General features: G+C 42.4%; 1 protein-coding gene across 18 annotated transcripts in view; it reads right to left on the bottom strand.

Annotated features, from left to right (window-relative positions):
- frmd4a (FERM domain containing 4A) overlaps positions 1–20,545 on the bottom strand; it is a 96,504-nt gene that overhangs the window by 4,697 nt on the left and 71,262 nt on the right. For 9 of the 18 annotated variants that reach the window (XM_080876025.1, XM_080876027.1, XM_080876041.1 and 6 more), the window contains exons 5-22: positions 19,787–19,871; positions 16,430–16,486; positions 15,663–15,685; positions 13,985–14,068; positions 13,811–13,876; positions 13,325–13,382; positions 12,997–13,083; positions 8,384–8,459; positions 7,292–7,434; positions 7,005–7,146; positions 5,381–5,514; positions 5,145–5,267; positions 3,516–3,747; positions 3,206–3,262; positions 2,872–3,109; positions 2,487–2,645; positions 1,942–2,265; positions 1,276–1,859 (exon numbers count right to left, since the gene is read on the bottom strand). In XM_080876025.1, coding sequence (XP_080732151.1) covers positions 1,276–1,859; positions 1,942–2,265; positions 2,487–2,645; positions 2,872–3,109; positions 3,206–3,262; positions 3,516–3,747; positions 5,145–5,267; positions 5,381–5,514; positions 7,005–7,146; positions 7,292–7,434; positions 8,384–8,459; positions 12,997–13,083; positions 13,325–13,382; positions 13,811–13,876; positions 13,985–14,068; positions 15,663–15,685; positions 16,430–16,486; positions 19,787–19,871 — 2,672 coding nt within the window. Of the gene's footprint in view, positions 1–1,275; positions 1,860–1,941; positions 2,266–2,486; positions 2,646–2,871; positions 3,110–3,205; positions 3,263–3,515; positions 3,748–5,144; positions 5,268–5,380; positions 5,515–7,004; positions 7,147–7,291; positions 7,435–8,382; positions 8,460–8,654; positions 9,316–12,996; positions 13,084–13,324; positions 13,383–13,810; positions 13,877–13,984; positions 14,069–15,662; positions 15,686–16,429; positions 16,487–19,786; positions 19,872–20,545 lie in introns of those variants that run through there. The other 9 variants (XM_080876026.1, XM_080876040.1, XM_080876037.1 and 6 more) reach the window with 5 other exon arrangements.

Raw genomic sequence — 20,545 nt, 5'->3', positions numbered from 1 at the left:
CATAAATGCGGGAAACATTAACGTGTGTGTGACGTGACCAAAGCCTGTCAGGCTTCAGATCACAAATCCAGAAATTCAACATTTAAATTCAGCTTTAATTGCTTAGTAATTACAATTTTCCTAAACATTATTAATTTATGTATAATTAAAAATAAATGCGAGTTGAACTGCTGAACTACTCAGTAAGAGCTCTTAATCGGAACCCTAATCTCTGAATATACATGAATAATCTCATTAATTATTGCACGCGTGGGTCACACAGCAGGCAGCGTGAGGTCTCATAAAATAAAGATTTGGAGTTTTAGTTGCATTTTTAAAATCAGCAATACCAGCTAGTAAATTACAACCAAGACCAACACAAATCAGTTTGTCAATTCAATTCAATTTACATAGAGCCACACAGACAGCCATCTCAGAGTGTTTTACATTGTAAACTATATTAAGAGCGAGAACCGCACGATTAGATGATCCCTTATGAGCAAGCATTTGACAACAGTGGGTAGGAAGAACGTCTTTGTAACAGGAAGAGACCTCTGTCATTACCAGGGTCAGGGAGGGGCAGTCAGATACCATTTGGGGTTAATGAGAAAGAGACAAAAGAGTAGAACAGAGAGATCCAGTTTTGGATAGGATATATGTTCCTATCCAAAGCTAGACTTTTAACAGGCTTGCCTTTTAGCTCAAGCAGCCAACCGGAGGAACACTGCTTCATACCCACACACACATGCCTCACTCTACTGACGCCTTAAACAGTCTATTGCAAAATTTCCCATCCCTTCTTCAAAAACATCAATACCACTAGAAAAGATTAAAAGTGTATTTTCGTGCTGCTCAAACTCCATAATTAGTCAAACTGAGCAACTGTCTACCCTCGTGAAATTAAAATATTAGCTTAAGAAGCTCTGTCATTTTTTTCTGAATGCAGAGATATTTGTAAACCGTTTCATTATTAACAATTGTTGTTATAATCTAAACATTTATGGAAAACTAATATAGAACTGCTCTCAGTCAGAAGATCTGAAGCTAAACGATCCCTCAGTAGTTCCAATAATCTGAGGAGCAAAGGAATTCAAACCATGCTTTACATGTGGCGATGGCCTCGGTTTGCCTTTTTGTCACGGGGTCATTTGACAAAATTAGTGACAGCAGGGATGTACTGCATGCCTTCTCAGTGCAGTAGCGTGACAGTCTCATAATCTCAAGGCTATGAGTATGAGGCTGTGACCGCTGATATCGGTTCACCTGTTTAAGATAAGGTTTCACGATGAGACCTACCTGGTGAGCCTTTGGCGAGTGTTCCTACTCTACTTCCTCGACCATGTCCCAGAGTTCCTTGCTGTGACCCAGTCTCAGAGGATGTGGATCCCGAATGTGAGTGACTCCTCTCCTTTAGGCTCCCTGAAGACCTCTGGTACCAGCACCGCAGTTCTTCAGAAACGGCCGCCCTCCCACCTCCTCCGCCTCCACCACCCTCTCTCCCCAATGATGGAGTCCTTACGATCTGAGAGCGTGACGGCGTAAGTCGGCCGCTTCCCTCTCCTCCCTCCTCTCCCCCCCAAGCCTCTTTGTACAGTCCCCCAGCCGTGTAGGAACTGGAGGTCTTGAACTGAGCCTTCACGCTGTAGTGTCCCTCCTGATCACTCTCCAGGCTGCGCACCACCACGGGGTTGGGGCTGCCCTCTACATATAGAGGGTACTCTTTGATGCGGTACTGGGAAGAGGGCTGGCTCTGGCTGTGGAGGTAGACTCCATGGTGTCCCCCTCCCACTCCACTACCACCTAATCCTCCACCAGAACCGTTCTTAGCTGCCAGATTTGGCATTGAGCCAGAGTTAGAGGAACCCAGGTGACCTGCAGACCTGCAGAGAAAACAAAAAATCATATACGACAGTCTCACACATGAACATATATATATATATATGTATATTTCCCTGCTCTTACCTGTGTCTTTGCCTCTGCCTCTGCCTGGCTTTGGAGGGTGAATCTTCTCCCAGAGTAGAGTAATTTGGGTTACTGCCAGGGGGTCCTCCAGAGGGGTAATAATGCTCCGAGCTGCTTTGGCTGGTGCAGGATGAACAGTCATCCAGTGGGTCGGAGCCATTGGAGCTGCGTCCTGGGCCGAGGAAGAAGTCAGGGCTGCCCAGGGTGTGCGGATGTGCGTCGGAATCGGATGCCAGCAGTTTGCCCTGGGACTCAAGGCTGGAGCTGCGGTTCCTAAAGTGCTGAGAAAGACTGTGCAGACGGGTGGGACTGATGTCCACTGACCTGTGAGAGTTGGCAGAAATACTAAGTGTAAAGACTGGGCTTAAAAATCTACTAACTTATTTAACACAGAAACTGCTGTAATTTCTAGTTAAGTAAATGGAAAAATCGAAAGAGCAGCAAAGGAGAGCTAAAGTGAAGAGGTCCAATGGCTTATTTCCAGTTGGGAAACAAGGCTTAGTCAGTTTACCTGCCAGGAAATGATTTAAGGTATATCAACTGACCTGGTGGAATGTACATAGTGCGGGGTCCTGGTCCTCAGGTCCGGAGTTGATGGCATGCTGGACTGAGAATTCCAGTGAGGAAGGCTCCTAATGGGGCTGCTCTGCAGAGAATTACTACCCCCTGCTTCTGCACTGCCCGAACTCGGGAAACGCCTGTGACTAGACAGAAGTTAAATAAGTTACATTCAAAATAAATGCAATTATTATCATCAGCATCCACTGACTTTCTACATTTTCTATCTGCAGTTCCTCTCTGCAATTATACTTCTTGCACACACACTCCTCTAACAGTAACTTGAATGAACTACTTGTTGTCTAACTCTGATTAAATATAGCAAGAGATCACATTGCTATATTACAAATTTAAAGACAAACTCACTCATACCTCGAGTGAGATGAGCGTTTCTTGACTTTCTCATAGGGCTCATCCAGTGATGATTCGCTCCACATCTTGGGTTTGATAGGGGATTTGTCATAGTCAGAGCGTGTGTAGTGCAGGTGTCGCAGGCCATCCAGGGACTGCGGTGGAGGGGGGCGACTGTGAGATGGTGGTCTTGGAGGGAGCCCCTTATGAGGTGAAGCTACTGGAGAGAAGGTGGGGGTACCTGTAACTTGAGGATCATCTGAAACAAAGTAATGATTGGATTGGATTAGACATTATATTATTATTAGGAACAGCACAGCTATCAATGGGAATAAGGCGAGGGATGGAAACTCACCGTCATCCAAGACCAGTGCATCAGACAATGAGCTGTCTTCAGAGCCAATATTGGCTTCTATAGGACATAAAAACAAAAACAAGAGGTTACAAAATCTAAAAGCTTTTGTGTCAGTGTCATTGTTTTCAGATCTTTATTATATCAATAGCAAAAATACTGAAAATGACTAGCCTCGCCATACAATGGGTGGGTTTATATAACAGTACAGATAAGAATATTGCTGTCTGTGGTGGCAATTACAGCAAATTGATATGACATAGATATGAAAGCGATTTGATTTTCCCTAAGTGAACAGGCAGTTTATTGGTACCTTCTATGATAAGCGACGCTCTCTGCGTAGGCTTCTTGCCAGAGCGGACCCGGTACTCATTGATGGAGTTCTCAATTTCCTGGAGCTTCTTCAGTGCATTCAGATAAGAAGTCTTCCTCTGTTTCTTCAGCTTTTTACTGCTTACGTGAGGATCGCTGGCGAGACGCCTGGCTGCCTCGGTAATCTGTGACTGAATGGCAAACTCCCGCTCCAAACGCTCAAGTTCTTCTTCCTGGCAAATACACAAACATGATTGCAAACTTAGAGTAACACAAGCACTAAGTTACTGGATCCACTCGCAGCTTTTAGCAACAGAAATGTAGGAATGATCCAAAAATAACAAGTTCTAGTTTGCAGATACGGATTCAGAATAACTCTCCCATGCAACGTAGTTCGGTTATACACATACAGAAAGCCTTGCCAGAGAAAACACACTGCGGAAATCATTTATCTGTGCTGCAGCCGTGCATTTTCTCACCACTGGATAATCTCTATTGAGACACTCTGTCCCCAGTAATAACGCCTCTCCATCAATCCGTCCTCTCCTCTTCTACAGCTCTCCTGAGACTTCTCAAATCACACAGGTGAACCAAGTAAACATATTCTGTTTAATGCACTGTATATATACTGTGTTGCCTGCACAGTAAAATGTATACAGACATACCTCTACTGTTAAAACTCATGAACATGACAAGAAAACAAAGTCCTGTGACACACTGTGTCCATCTAGCACGTAATTCCTTCACTGACATCTGAGCGCGCACACACATGATTTCACTTGTCTCCACAGAGGCAGAACAATGATGTATTCACTTGGGTTGACTTCATAGTGGGCTACCTCATTTCTGAAGAATCCCTCTCACTAACAGTGGCTTTACACTACAGCCGAGCGGCTTCTGTTTCTGTGTGTCTACGAGTTTAAGGTACTCCGTGTAGATCAAGAAACACCGTTTGTGCTTGCGATGCACTTTTGTGATATCGTGTCCCTGGATTCTTTTCAAAGCACACAAACCTCTGTGGAACACACCCACATGAATGCCTGCACACATGCAGGAGCACACACAATCCTACTATCACCACTTCCTGTGGTGAGAAACCAGCCGGGCTATATTTAGAAGTTCTGCTGCTCTGGAAAATCTAACCGTGGCATAAAACCGGCAGCGAGACAAAGCTACTTTACAAGATCAAGATGTCTCAGATTGTGGCTTTTCAGGGTTCTCAGTTTTCTTTGTTACTTCAAAATTAAATTCTGATAGAATCAGTTACTTTATTATCATGTGAATCCTCATCCCACTACATTTTGAGAGTAATATGTAGAGTATATTAGCTTCATTTAAATCCTAAGGAAAACCTTGATTTGCTCAGAATAACACAGAGCCCTTAAACAGCACTACTGTTCAGTGCGGACCATTAACATTACAGCTAGCTTAAGAGGAGATAAACTCACTAAACTAATTAACGCTGACATATTCCAGCTGCTGCATTACACCACTTGGCCAAATACATATACTATTAGGTATTCATTTCAAATGCTGACTCTGCTAAATGAGCTCATGTTTTTATTTGGGGAGTATGAGACTGGAGTGAGAGATAAGGTGCCAGTAAAAGAAATGGAAGTTATGGCCTCACCTCTCCCTTAGGTAGAATTTTCTGCTCATCCAGTTTGAAGGCGGTACCGATCTTCCGTCTCACAGTTGGCGGCTCCTCTCCCGGATCCAGTGGATATTCCTTTGGAAGCTTTCCAGTCAACTCCTGGAAAAATTTAAGGAGAAGGAAGGTAGGAAGTGTGAGGCCATTGAAATGAGATTAGAAAGGATTTACGCTTTTCAAAATATTCACCAATTCAAACAATTATTTTCACTTACCGCCTCCCGTATGCAGATGCTCTTGAGTTCCTCTAGTCTCTGCTTTAGCGTTTCCTCCAGAGCTTCCTGTCTGGCCCTCAGCGCTGCCAGCATGTCCTTCTTAGCCGTCTGGGAGCTGTCCGATTCCTGGGAGCCTGCAAGGTGCAAACAACACATAAGTGAAGACAGGAGTCAGAGTACTGTTCTGAGGCAGAATCTGAAGCAGAGGGAGAAATAGCTTGTGCACCTGCTAGTCTTGCAGGATGTTTACAAGGAAGTGAGTGGAATGTTTCGATAAGGAAACTGAGTTTTGCTGGTGTGTTTGTGCAAGTGTGTGAGTGTTTAAAGGAAGGGGCAGTTTAGGACAAAGTCGGTGACGCACATCTCCAAGACCCCGAGGTGGTGCCAGTCTTGTTTGAAAACAACTCATACCCTCCCACTCACACTGTGTTTCTTGCTCTCTCATTGACCCCTTATGTGGGGGTGACGGACGGATGGACACGCAAATACTAAAAAGTACTGGTGAAAATGTTTTGTTAGAAATAAACAGCTGTCTATAATTCTTAGATGAACCCAAATTACTTCTGTTTTGGAGGAAAAAAGCCTGCACGTTGAAAGATTTCTGAAGACTTTACAATTTAGATGTATTTCGAAAGCCCCGTTTAGACGTGTCACAGATGTGTCACAGTTCCCGTTCATGCTGTTTGACTAAGATCTACCCTAGTCATCAAGAAATCAACACCGTAGTCACAAAAAGAAGTGACAAGGCACAGATAGACAAAATGAAGAAACACTGAATGATATGAGGTGCGAACAGAACTACAGAAGAACGCAGAGGAGGATAGAGAAAGGTTAGGAAGGGATATATGAGAAGAGCAAGGGCTAGGTGGAGGTGAAACAGAAGGAAGGAGTAAATCTAACCGAGGTGATCAATGGCGAAATGACAAGCCCAAGCAGACAACGCATACTGAAAGGGAACTGTGTTCTTCCCCGGCAACAGTAATTGACTCAGTAAAGTGTGAAATACTTAAACAGCTGACCATGTAGTTACGTACATGCTAATCATAGATTATGCTTGGCTGGACTAATGCATGCAACTTAAAGTGATTTATACAGTAGTAGCGAATCAGGTTACAGTACTGATGTTTCTCATCAATGGAATTGCTGCACTTGATTTCCTGGCATGGAACACATTGTATGTGGCTGTATGGGAGTAAAAGGGCATTTTTCCTCCCAACTCTAATTTTAGCTAGTGTTACAAATCTTCCCGTCAAACTTGTTACTTGTTCAGCACCGATAAGCATTGTTTTAAAGGCCACGCAAAGTTGTTCACTGACCCTCTGCCCCTCTCATTCTCTCACCCACTAAAATTAGAGGAGTCGGGGGCCTCTGGAGGATGAGTCTGTGTGACATGGGAGTGGTGTTCTATACATACTGAAAGACACTGGGTGTGGTGTGAGCACAGTATATGTTTGAGAACATTCAACACAGAAACGCTGGTCTCTTTCCAGTCACAGCTGTTTCTGTCTCTCTGGTTGTCAGCAGGATTCCTCATCATCAACAGATGCGAGCACAAAGACAAATCTTTGTCGGGGTATTTCCCCCTCGTGGTTATTTTCCTCTGAAGCAGCAAACACGCACTGACCTGAGGAGAGCAGGCTGCCACTGCTGCCACTGATGATCTTGCCCTTGCTGCCCATGTTGGCCAGTTTGGATGTCTTCAGTGTTCCTGTTTCTGTCAGGTCTATGGCAATCTCGCTCAAACTCCTCGCTGCATGGATCTTTGACTGTATGGACGAACATGGACAGGCTGTGTTAACACATCTGTAAACTGTTAACCCACCACTCCTGCTGACCATGCCTTGTAGAATTGTAATTATTTCGTGAGATCTATCGTACGCTTTGACTTAAAACGTCGTGGGAGAGACTGACCTTGCTCTGTTTGCGGTCCAGGTAGAACTGGTGCTGGCTGATGGCCATGGCCCAGATGGACTTGATGAGGGCAGGACAGGCGTACCAGGTATGCACAGCAATGCCGCTGTGACCGAACGTCCTTCTCGTTACCGACGCCCTACAGTAGGAGCGGACACAAAGCCTCCTTATATACACTGAATAAAAAAGATGGCTACATGTTTACAGCAATGAAAACACTCCCACTGGACTGCTCCAGTGACTAGTGCTGCTACTTAGAGAGCGAGCTTCTTTTGAAGCCTGAGGAGAACTGTCCTGATAGAGATACATTTTGCAAAGCCACACACGATGTTTCCCATTGTTTAGTCATCCTTTTTTAAACACACATCTGTAGCTGAGCAACAGACCAGCTCCCTCTAATGACAGCTTCCTTTAAAGAAAACACCGCTGCTCTCTGCTTCACCCTGTCTGTCTCTTTTTCTCCCATTCCCTCTGTCATTGGAATAACACTCCACACATATAGCCATGTTAAATAAACACAAGAGAGGTCACTTCCTCCGCAAAAGAGCTATCGCACAGCCATCTATCCTTCTGTGGTCAACTACCAAGGGTTTTAACATATATGTGTGCATGTTTGTGTGCGCGAGCACTAGAGCGCGTGTATTCTTTGCATGCATGTGGCTGCACGAGCGTGTTAATAATCAGCCTTTCAATCCGTGGCGGGCTCCACCAGGACATCCTCAATATCTTGCACTGTTGCCAAGACAAACTTTTCAGCCATTACTCAATTAGATTCTATCTCTCTTTCCGTGTACCGCGCAGTATGGAATCTGAATCTCAACATATTGACTCGGGCCGCAGTGGTAATTTACAGTAAAAGCTACTGGAAGGCATTTCTTAACTGATGTAAGACTTTTATGAGTTCCAGATATTAGGCTTGAGACCACAGATCAATTGCAAGAACATTCATCATTAAATTTACTGATTTAAGATCACGATCGTCCAATGAGGACTTCTGGACAAAGAGGACACGAATGCTTGATAATTAAACGGTTTCTTAGAAAAGAACGGCATCAAATCAATCTCAGCTTCAGTTTGTGATATAAATTTACCTCCTGGGGTCATGAACTTCCACCGAAAACTTCTTCTCTCTGAAGTAGAGGTTCTCCAATTGACGCCATTGGAACACCTGAGATTTAGGAAAAACAGAAACTCTTCAGGACTTCTCACAGAAAAAACGTGCTTCACATTAAATCCGCGCAGCTTTCAGCCGGGTCTCTTCACTGTATGTTCCAATTTGTTTTGAAAGAAAATGCAATGGGTAAGGAGGAGGAGGAGGGGGGGAATCGGGGCTGAAAAGGAGGAGTTGGTAAGAGAGGAGGACCTAATCTGGAGCTCTATGATCAGGTCCAGACCAGGCAGTCGTGTCCACAGAGGATCCCAGCACTGGATGATCTCACTTTGGAGATCTCACTTTCTTTTTGCCTCCTTTCCGATCCTTTGACAACCATCAGCGCCGCTCTAAAAGAAGCCAAACCCAGCTGGGCAAGAAAAGTTCCCTCTAGACGTACTCCAAAACATATGTGTATCTTAAATCCTCCCAGGCGCAGGGAAGCTGAAAGTTCTGAGGTGGTGGGTGCTCACCATCTGTAAGCATGTGCTTGTGCTGGCGGAGAGAAAGTGTGTAAAGTTAAGTTTCCTCCTCTCCTAGAGCTTTGCTAGGAGCGTTAAAAAGTGAGGGGGCGTTTGTGCCTCCCCTCCTTCTGACCCCTCCTCCCTCCCTGAGGGACTGTGGGCTCTGCTCTGGGCTGCGGTTGTGGTGTGTGTGTGATGAGGGGTCTGGGGCGTGATACGGGGGAAAGAAGCTTTTTGCGGTCCTGCCGATTGAAGTGCCCTTGCTTTGTTTAGTCAGACCTCTCTGCCTGCACACACAGACATTCAATGTCTGAGTGTATTTCGTGCTTGGGAAAGAGCAGAGTGTCGGCTGCTTAAGAACACAAGACGGTCTGCATCTATCAGCTGTAAGAGACACACAGAAACATGAAACGAGTATCAAACAGGAGAACAGAAATAAGGCGAAAACGAAAACGGGAGGGGAAGAGGAGAAAGGGTGTGAAGGGAGGAACAGGTCACAGCCGAGGAATTTTAACAGCTTGGGAAAACAATGGACAGAAGGATGAGAGGGAGAAAAAGGGGGGGGGGGGGGGGGGGGGGAATATTATGAACAAAAAAACCCAAAACAGTCATGCGTGCCTGTGGGTGCACGATGAAAGAAAATCAGTGATCTTATCAAAACTTTTACTGTACTGCACGTTGTCAATGGAGTGTTAAGTGCTAATGTAGCATGCTGCTAAAAATAGCAGGCAGAGTAGAAATGGAACGAGTGACTGTGTGAGTGTTGGCTACATATGGGCCAGAGCTGTGGAGATTAGATAGGTGTTTGTAACTGTTTGTAACTGTGTTCAAGCACGAGACCACTAAAACTGTCCTCACTGTCAGCTGGACAGACTTGCTGCAATTTTGAAAGTGCACTTTGATGTTTGCGGATAAGCTGTACGTGTACGCAGAAGGTATTTGAATCTGTTTGAGCCACCTTATTTACAAAGAGACACAATTATGCCACCCTGAACTTTAAATTTAGCCATTTTTGCTTTCAAGTATATACCAGATTATGTAAGTACTCTTCTTACATAAACCTATTGTATTAAAAAAGACTTTCTTCTGTTAATATCTTGAATATCTGATAAAAACATGCTGGCAGCTTCTTCCTCGGGAACTCCAGTGAAAGCCGGCGGGTGCTGCTGTTATCAGGCTGAAGGTTCGGCATGTGCGTGTGGATATAAATCCTCTTCGATTTGGCTGTAGAAGCCTTACAGACAATGGCACAATCAGACACAGACAGAGGAAGTGACTGGTCATTATTCATAAACACACGAGGTGCCCGTGTGCACGGAGCCACGTCTGTCTCACAATAATGTTTGCACACAAAAACACACATCCACTGGAGATGAAAGGTCACATCTGATTGAGTGTAAACGCCTTTCTTTGGTGTAGCAGACTCCCAGAGGCCCACTGAAAGAATAGAAAGTTTAAATAGCTTACATTGGTTTAACTATAGTGTAGCCAGGTATTCTTTTCTATAACTGGAACTAGGAGTCCCAAAAACTATTGTTTAACCCTTGGGTGGGGTTCCAGTGCGCACCAGTTGTCACAAAACTTGTTGTTCAATGTTTCGGAAAAAGAACACAAAAACAGATGCTGACAAAGACGAAGGGGTTTTTAACTTAAATATTCTTATTATTTAATCATACTGTTTTTTCCCGGTCTGTGACTAACAGACTCTATCATCTCTGCTTAAGTAAGTCACAAGACACTAATGAAGTATTAGAACAGTGCGTGGGTCCACTGTAAACCCCTGCCATGATGAACTGTTCTAGTGTGTCTGCTTTTAGCATGTGGTAAGAATGGAGGAGGTATTTTAAAACCACTAATAAAAAAAAGTTGAGGGTGTGGTAGGTTGCTTGCATTTAGAAACAACAGGATCTCCCCTTATAAAAACTAACTAATTAAAGAGAACTACTTTTAGTGCACAGCTATTGTACACCACAGCGTGAAGCTACTCTCTAATTCATTAGGGTTTTTTGTTCCTGTGTCCAAAGACAACAGCCCCAAAATGTCTCATAATCAGCGTTGCTCCTCCATCTCCCAGATTTACAGTAATGAAAACTTTAACAGTGGTTGCACTGTGAGTCAGTGATTGCTGGAATCCATCTGACTTGTGGGCTGACGAATCACCAAATCTGCACTTCCTGCAGTTAAAATAGTGGTGACACTCACTTACTAGCATTCGAATGACCTTCGTCTTTTCTAGAACACATCTCTGGAAAGAAGAAGTGCTAACTCTCTTTTATCATCTGATTATTGAACAAACCTTCACTGTGTTCAGTGGAGTTTAGCTGAATATGTAATGTTTTATTAACCCTTTAATGCCTAGTGTGTAATATGTGATGCAAAGTGTGTTTTGAGACTTCTAAATCATCAGCGAGATTTTTTTCTCTCCCGAAAACCTAAATAACCCAGATTCAGCAAATACGATAGAAATTAAAAGTCATATATAGAAATAAAAATGTGATAATAAACATGATAAAGAGGCCCAATCTCACTCATTCTCTGCTCTCAAATGCATGGAAGAAATAAGGGAGGGTGAGTATGAAAGGAGAACAAAGTCAGGGTGTCAGCACCAAAGCTTAATGGACCTTGAGTCACACTGACTGTTGCTATGGCAGCTGAATGCTTGATAAGCTGGCACTTCTCAAAAAGTGGCCCCTGCTTCTGTTTTCTCTGTCCAGACAGAGGTATAGTTTGCATGTTGTTTGTTTGTTCCTCAGCAAAGGTGCTGAAAAAATACTGGATAGAATGCCATGGAAGCTGGCGAAGAAGAACCAGCTCGGTTTTTAAGCAATAGCGTTATAGCATCAGTCTTAGTAGAGAGCCCTTCTAGTTTTTGATGGGAATTACATCGGACAAATATATACCATTGTTTACCTGCCTGAAAAATTTACAGCAAAGAAAAATGGGAGGGAAGGGAAACCTATATGGAAGGTTTTCACTTCACTTAATTCGACATTCTTTTAAACAGTGTGTAAGGGAAGTCTCCTGATTTAAAACTTCAGGACATGTTTTCCTGATAAGTTTATGGCCTCAATTGTTACTTTTTAGTCTACAAAACCTATATATATATATATGTATGTATATAAAATTAATGCTACATTGTGATTGAGAAGTTTCTGCTGAATATATGTTCCAAAAAAGGTGGTAACAACCAAAATGCTCAACTCAGAACTTCTAAATATAAATCCATAAACACATGGGTAGTGTAAAATCGGTTACTTCATATATAAATACCAGTCCATTCATGCTGCACAACTTAACTTTAATTTACAGTGTAAGCCTGTGCTTTATATCAAAAAAGTACACGGTTTGCAACCAATCCGGAGTTTTCTCAGAATGACCTGGTGATGTGAGATACACAGACTCCTTTTTTTCATCACCATGGTTACTTAACACCAAGGAAACCACTAGATTTAGCACACTTGAATGAGACATAATTTCAGGCTTGGTGACTGGAATGCACTAATTATGACACACTCAAAACACGTTAGTGGCAAACAGGAAAGCATTTGGGTGACAGGAAGCATTCGTCAGGATGGTGAGTTCAGTGTTCAGTCCATTTCCTGTCTCTGAGAGTGTGCATCTGTTTGTGTATGAGTAAGGGTCTTAGTGGGCAATCAGTGTGCAAGGACGCTGTTAACACAAATAACATCTTTCGAGACAAAGGTGAACGGCAGAGATCAAGGCTTGAAACCAGTCTGGAAGTCAAAGGTGAGGTAAGAATTGTTTTTGCAGATAACCCACACAGTGAAATGACTGGGAGGAGGCAGAAATAAATTAAGGACAGGATGCAAAACATTCTAAGACTGAACATCTCCAGATAGTAATAATTATACAACATTGTTAGTGCTCTTTGCAAACACAATACATTTGATGACTGAATGGAACAATAGGCGATAGGAACTGTAAAAAAAGAAAGACAGAGAGCTTTCCGTATAAAGCAACATGTTCCCTGAATAAATTCTCTTCTTGGGGTGAAATAAACTGAATTTAAAAAGTGAAGGAGGAACGGTTTAGTTTGTGCGGTAGATAGATCAGGAAGAGCATTATCTCACCTTCCTGGGCTTAACTTTGTCCTGGTAATCATACTGAAAGATGCCTTTATAGCTCAGACCCAACCACCATGGGATCCCCTGCTTGTCCTGTAACACAACAAAAATAACTCAGGAACGGCTGTGCATCTGTGCAAGACTCAAAGGGGAAGAAAGGGAAAGTTAAAGAGAGGTAGAAAAAACTGCACAAATGGAACAGTAAAAATTTAAGTTCCATCATGTGTGCAAAAATCCCAACTGGGTGATTAGAGATCCAAAGTGAACAAAAAATGTGTGTGGTGTGCGGTGCATGTGTGAGAAAAAAAGAAACGGCAGAGCAGTAAAACTGTACCTTTACAGAATAGTAATGCACTCCATATGTGGGTAGAGACTCTACAATGCTCATATAACTGTGAGGAGCAGAAAGAGAGACATGTAAGGGTTACAGAGAAGACAGCTTTCAATATGCTGGACCAACATAACTAAAAGCATAAGCCCCCTTCACACAAAGCCCCTGTTCAAGGCAGAGTGTTTGTGTCTTTATTCCCCCTCACACGTCTAAGTGAAAGGTACTGTACAAAGACAGAACTGGGGGGAATTGTTATTGTGCTTTTAAGGCTTCAGCAGAGGTAGTCACAGAACCGATTCAACATCTGCGTGAAGGGTAGAGCTGGCATGGCCATGCCACACTAAACCCCAGTGCAGTTGTGTGAAACACATAATGCTTTTACTGGAGTCACAAACTGGGGTGACACTCCACCAGCCAAAATGTGGGGGATTTCTTAGAGGCGTTACCACCTTATCTCTGTGTGAATACATAAGACATTTACACACTTACTTAACGATTGCCTGCCCTCTACTCTGCCCGCTGAGCTTCTTGTAATGCTCTATGACCCGATCTTCACTGTAGGGGGGTGGGATAAAGAGAAAAGAGGAAAATATCAGCAAGACGATAAACAACATGTGAACTTATAAAACGTTTGGTGGGTTTTTCTGGGTAAAAGTGTCTCACCAGTAAGCCAGTGACGGATGCTCCTTTAGGGCCTGGGTGGGTAGAGCAGGCAGCTTTTTCAGGTCAGACCTAGTTGCATCGTTACTGTGAAAGAAAAAGAGCAGACTTGATCAGCGACACTTATTCTCAACAGTTTCACACAAACCTGGAAGATATCTATCAACTGTAGAAAGGGGACAACTTAAAAAAAGTTGTCAATTAAATATTAAAAAAAGGATTTTCTCCAAGTCTTAAAATGAACTTTAGAACATTTTGGAAGAAGGGACATTTGGTTAAGAGACAGGAGTAAATGTCCACGGTCTAAATGCTTCTGTGGTCTGTCTGAACAGCTGCGGAGAGTAGACACTGACAGCTGGAAGCAGAAGAAAGAAAAGAGCGACAGAAGCTGAGACACAAAGATAAAATAAAGAAAGATAAAAGGCGATACAAAAAAACAAAACAAAACAGGAATGGGACAGGAAAAGATTAAGACTGAGAAAGACTAAATGAGACCGGGAAGCATACAGACAGCTAAAGTAACTTGGCCCCAGATTCAGTTTTCAGACCTCCAGCGGCAGGAGGTCTTAATACCCAACTCTAATCCCCCAGCCTCTCTCCGGCCTCTGCCTAGGCCTCAGAAGATTGGGGAAAGCCCTGGGAACATGACAACCTATGAGCTAAAGCCCTGGCAGAGATCCATCCACCCTGCCCGTCTGTTCCTTAATGTGTGAACACAGCTGTGCGTCTGCATTGACTGATACTCACTATGTAGCTATTTATTAAGTATACCAGTTGGGTGGACAACTTTGGGATACATGATAACAATCTGAAGTGCAAGCTGTGCAGAAAAACATCCAAAAAAATAGTGTTTTGTTCAAATCTTTTTCTTTAAACTGTTAAATGCAGAGAGAAATGAAGCGCTGTTTTACTAAGATTCAATTAAGATTACTGAAACGTAGTCAGATTAACATAAGCCGCACTGAAAATCAGTCAATTTACTGAATTCTTTGGGAACAATATGATATGCATTTAACAAAGGAAATCAGGTGTTTGGCTTGAAAACTGTATTTTAGGAGGAGACGTAAAACTAAAGTTATGATGAGAAATGCAAAGGGCAGGAACTATGAGCTTTTAGAAAAAAAAGATTTATGTGTATGTGTGGGAAGAAAAAGGGTAGGAATGTGAAGTAATGTCTCCAGAGTGTGTCACATTCCATCCCTATTGTGTTTATTTACTCCTTTCACTGGTTGAAATGAGGTCAAAGGTGATTGCTGTAGTAGTATGTTTTTCATGCTACAATAAAGGGATGAGGAATCACATACATTTAAGCCAACATCACACAGATGAATATCAGAAGGGCCACATGAGGTCCCCAGCTCACATAAAACTTGCACATAAATTAGTATTTTTTCCCCTAATAAGTCAAAAATGAAAATATAACCCAGCAGAAAAGAGAAAATCCGAACGGCTCAAAACTGGTAGGAGAAAAATAAGAAAGTGAGGTAAATCAAATTAAAGGCACAGATATAGGTGATCAAGAGGGGAGCAAAGGACCACATCCAGACCATAAACCACATCCAGTCCTTGAAAATGTCAAGATACTTTGTTAGCCGTTAGCATATTTAGTTTTTAGTGGCTTTGTTGCTTTTAACAACCTCAAAAAGGACATAATAGCTATGATGACTATGAGTATACATACCTAATGAAATCACCTTTAGCCTCCTGTGAAAGAGAAAAAAGGGGAAAAGGAGGTCAAAGATGATAGGACAATTTATACAGGTGGATATGTGAGCACTAAACAGTGGCCATAAAATGTGCTTTTAAGTTTTTTTATGCTGGAATCAAGGAGAAACATTAAACGACCATCTGGAACGAAACTTCTGAAGAGTTACGGAGCGGATACCTGACACTGTGTGTCTGCACCTGCACACGGAGGCCGAAAACACGCACCCACATTACTCAGCCTAGTTTATGTGTAACATGACCTTGCGAACCACGGTTAATTGACTTACCTACTCCGAGAAAGGGACAGGAAAGGGAAAGGGCTGGAGTCGAGGAGGATTTGTGAAGCGTAAGTGCTTCTCTGTGACAACAGCTATTCCTGTCCACCATTTATCTGGTAGACCAAAATTTGTGTTACCAAAGTCAACTGAGGTTTTTAGGATTTGAAACCTCCCAGCGTTACTGCAGATTAACGTCAAATTGATAGCTACATTAGATAATGAGAGTTTAATCGCTCACAATTATTACTGCAGTAGATAATGTGAGTTTAATCATCGTCAATTAGGATCAAAGGCTTGTGGAGATAGTTTGGAGGAAAACTTCAAACGGTTTCAGAAAAGAACAGCCCCTGGAATAACTTGGGGCACACCGACACACAAACAAACATACAACACACACACACACACACACACACACACACACACACACACACACACACACACACACACACACACGCAAGCTTACTTGGAGAATGTAGGAAGCCAATTCGAAGACAACCTCACTGTCTACTTCAATTAGCTCCTGCAAAAAGGGGAGAAAAGGAGTGAGCAAAGGCCATTGGAGACATTCACAAATAAATAAAACACACTTTGATCCCTGTGGGGGTAAAAAGTGGACATTCCTGAAATGATCACTCATTTCATCAGTCGAGATAAGATGATATTTCCTTTCACTTAGATGCCAATAACCCTTCTTTTTTTCATGATGTCTTCATGCAGAAAGAGATCAAAGATTAGAGACAAAGTGGAGGGGTTTGGGAGAGGGGGTTGAGGGGTTGAGGGTGAGCATGGATGCTCTGGTTTTTGATTACTGAGAACATTTACCAGTGTGTGTTTTAAATGCATTACTAGGGACGCACTGATCTACAGGTATCTGCCAATATCAAACCCTGTTGACTGATATTGTCCTAAGATGGCATTTACCAATGTCAGTGGTCATGGGTATTAGCATTACATATTGCTATACCAACTCAGAATTTAACCATGGATGCATGCATGTTTACTACTGTTATATAACACGTAGATGAAGAGATAAGCAACAAGCAGGGAGAACAGAGACAGATATGCAACACTGGTACAAACATTTGTGATTTAGTGACATGTGGTGCGTTCCTGTGAAAAATTTGCCAAATACTTACTTTGGGAGTAAACATATATATGACATGATATGTGTACATTAACAGAGAGGATTAGTGGGCAGTGAGTAGTGGGTCACCTATCCCAGGAATGTGCCCTTTACAATTCACCTCTTAATTTGATGGAGGATCAAACAGCCAGGATGAAACACTAGACAGAACAAACCTAACGTGGGTGTACCACCCAGTGAGGCTGCAAATCAGCACACACTGTGTGTGTTTGTACTGTTTTTTCACAGCACAGCAGAAACTACAAGAATAGTGACTGCAGGAAGCACATTTATATCTGCTACGCTGTGCTGTTTCTAGAGCTGGGCGATAGAACGATAACGATATGTATCGCGATATAACTTTTACTCGATAGAGAAATTAAGCTATTGCGATAGACCTCGCCGCTCTTGTCCTCAAAAAAAAAAAAAAAAAAAAAAAAAGGTCAGCCAATCCAAATTAAGTAGCGCAGAGCCGAACCAATCACAGCCGCAGCGTCACGTCGCGTGACTTGTTACGTACAGCACAAGTGCCAAGCCGCACGTGTGTTTGTTTGGGAAGCAGCCAGCGCATAATGGAGGAAATGAGTGTGCCGACTAGAAAAATCAACCGAGCGTGACCGAAGAGAAAACAGATGATGGTTCCAATGCCGGAGAGATTGTCGAACGGAAGAGCCATAGAAGTTCCGTAGTGTGAAGGTATTTCGGCTATTTCAAGTCTGACAAAAACAGAGTAGCGTGCACTGTAAATTGTGCCGAAAGCAAGTCTGGAAATACAATAAACTGGTGCATGCGTCACACTGTGCGCCACGTTATTGTTTCGGTGAAATGAATTTCTACAATACTGTTAATTCTACTCTCTGCAGTGTTTAAATGCTTACATATACACACAGTTACTGTCCCTCCACACATACGACTCTGTTCTGCTTCTATGCCCCAGCTTTGTTTACTTTTTCCCACCGAGGCTTCTAGACTTCTGATTGGCCAGCATTTCGGCACGGTTAGGAATCTAGCGCCACCTGCTGCTTTGGCATGTTCATAGCAGCGTTTTCCTTCATTTCTGCCTTTATGTGTGGACGGGATTATTTTTTAAAACGGAAACGGAAACTCTCCGTTTTCAAAAATACCCGTGTACGTGTGGACGTAGCCTCAGTCTCTGACTGGAAGCGCTGATTCGTCATTCGGCTTTTGTCAGACTAAAGTAACTGTTAAAACTGTTTGAAAAGCTCAGCTATACAACAAGGAGAGATTGAGAATTTCCTTTTAGTTCTCAGTTTATTTGATATTGACAAAAGTTAGTCAGTTTTGTCTGTTCTTCTGTAAAACAAACTAAGATTTATTTTTAGAATTAATATTTTGTTTCTAAGTGGAATTGACAATTTAGTCTGTTTCGTTTGTTCTATTTTGAAACTTAAACGCTTTAGCGGCTGCCTTTTGTGTAGTTTGCAATATTTGCCTTTATTTATCTGAAAAAGTCTCATGTTCCTTAAGTACATCTACCCTGTTGAACTTATTATGGGAAATAAATATTTAAATAAAAACAAGCTGCTGATTATTTCACATTTTACTTGTGAGCAACGGCACATTTAAATCTTACAAATATAGTTATTTGGCTTATATCGTGATAGATATCGTTATCGCCTGAAATGAAAAAAACATATCGTGATATGAAAAAATCTCATATCGCCCAGCTCTAGCTGTTTCTCTTTCTTTTTTGCTTTCCTACACTGGTATTTAGCTAATATGAGTTGTAATAAATGAGCAGATAAAAATTGGTATCTTGATGAAGACGCTTTAACATGTTTACTAGCTGGACTGAGCATGAATCCTTCCCTTTGTGGGACTTTGCCAGCCTTTTTAACCATCCTGAAATATTGCAACTGCCGATATTTGAATGTCTTGCTACATACAAGACGTTTTAGCACAAAGAAAATGAGTCTTTAGACACTCTCACAGTTTTCTACAAGGCTTTATTAGAACATTTCAGCTCAGTTATTTACAGTTTCAGGCTGCACACGCCCTCTTCTGGAAAAATTACATAACTGTTAGATACTGGTGTCTATAAATGTGCTGTATGCTGACCAAACTATAACTAGATGCCCCTGCTTGAATTTTAACCAGTTAAGTGAAGTGGATAGCCTCTCCTTACTCTAAAAAAATGTACCATATTAACTGAGTGGTAAAATAATTCCAAAATCTTTCCTCCTTTAAATTGTCTCTTTAGGCAACTTTCTGGAAGTATGTATTCCAGTGCATAATTTAAATTGCTATTTAAACAGCCAAAGTAATTGTGGCGTAGCGCTGACAGATGGCAATGAAAATCATTTGCTAGTTGCTGAAATGTGGAGCAGCGCATGACATGACGGGTAACAGATGATGCACATGGTTCACATTTTCTGCTTCAGCAAATCAGCACGCAGGACCGAGGTCCAAGCTTTCCTCTTGTGGCATCTCTTCATTTAGAAAGAAAAATGGGCAAAGGAAGTGGCACGCAACATGAAGCCCAGCACTCTATGCAATTTCACCATAAAATGTAACCACTGAAAGCCAAAAATGATTTAAGGCCAGAAGAAAAAGCTTGGCTTTAAATGCAATTTCACAGAGGATTCATATCATTCATATAGCATGTAAAGATAAACCAAAGGAGAAGGAGATGAAACCAGCAGTACTTGAAATGCATAAAAAAAACTAGCTATTTACCTTGTATATGATGGACTTTGCATTAAGAAAGAACAGTTCAATGGTGGCGTTATCCTTCAGGTAGGATATACTCTCTATGTAGAACCTGAAAACACAGAAGAAAATATAAACACTCCTGCAGCTTCAAAGTAAGCAAGGGTGTTCATTGACCTTCAGGAAACAGAAAGAAGATACATGAAGGAGTGTTTTTTGTGTTTGCTTCAAAAACAGAAGCTAGCATGCAGGAAAGCTATGAAAACGAAACTGTGCAGATGTGACTGAAAGGTTGCAGTGGTGAAAGTGACCAGATGGGGGCGCACCATACCAAAGGCTGATCACTTATGCCAAAATCCTTTCCCTTCCCCTTACACCACATCGCCACAGTGGCTGGCAGTGATTCATTATCAGTTTGTGAGTGTGTGCACATTCCTCAATGTGAATATGCACGCACACACACGCAGATTGAATGTGCACATGATGCACTTCGCTGTGCATCATCAGCAGTGTGCAGTGATCACACGCGCTCGCACACAAACACAGAGTACTACCACACACAGAGATGCTGTCACTTTCTGGCGAGAGAAACACAGTAACCCACTTCTGGCAGAGCGGTGAGCAGGGAACTAACACAATAATGCAGTTTAAATTTAGCTCATGAATGCTTGCAAAGCCAGAGGGAAGCTGGAATGGTGCACCAGGAAGCTACTCGTTGTTATCTCCTCTCTGGTGAAAACACACATCAAAAAGATTCAATATAGCTCAGCTGCTCTAAAGTGTCAC

The sequence above is a fragment of the Rhamphochromis sp. 'chilingali' genome (assembly GCF_963969265.1).
Source record: "Rhamphochromis sp. 'chilingali' genome assembly, chromosome: 2".
NCBI classification, from domain to species: domain Eukaryota; kingdom Metazoa; phylum Chordata; class Actinopteri; order Cichliformes; family Cichlidae; genus Rhamphochromis; species Rhamphochromis sp. 'chilingali'.
The sequence above is the reverse complement of the archived record's forward strand: the minus strand, read 5'-3'. Positions and strand labels throughout refer to the sequence as shown.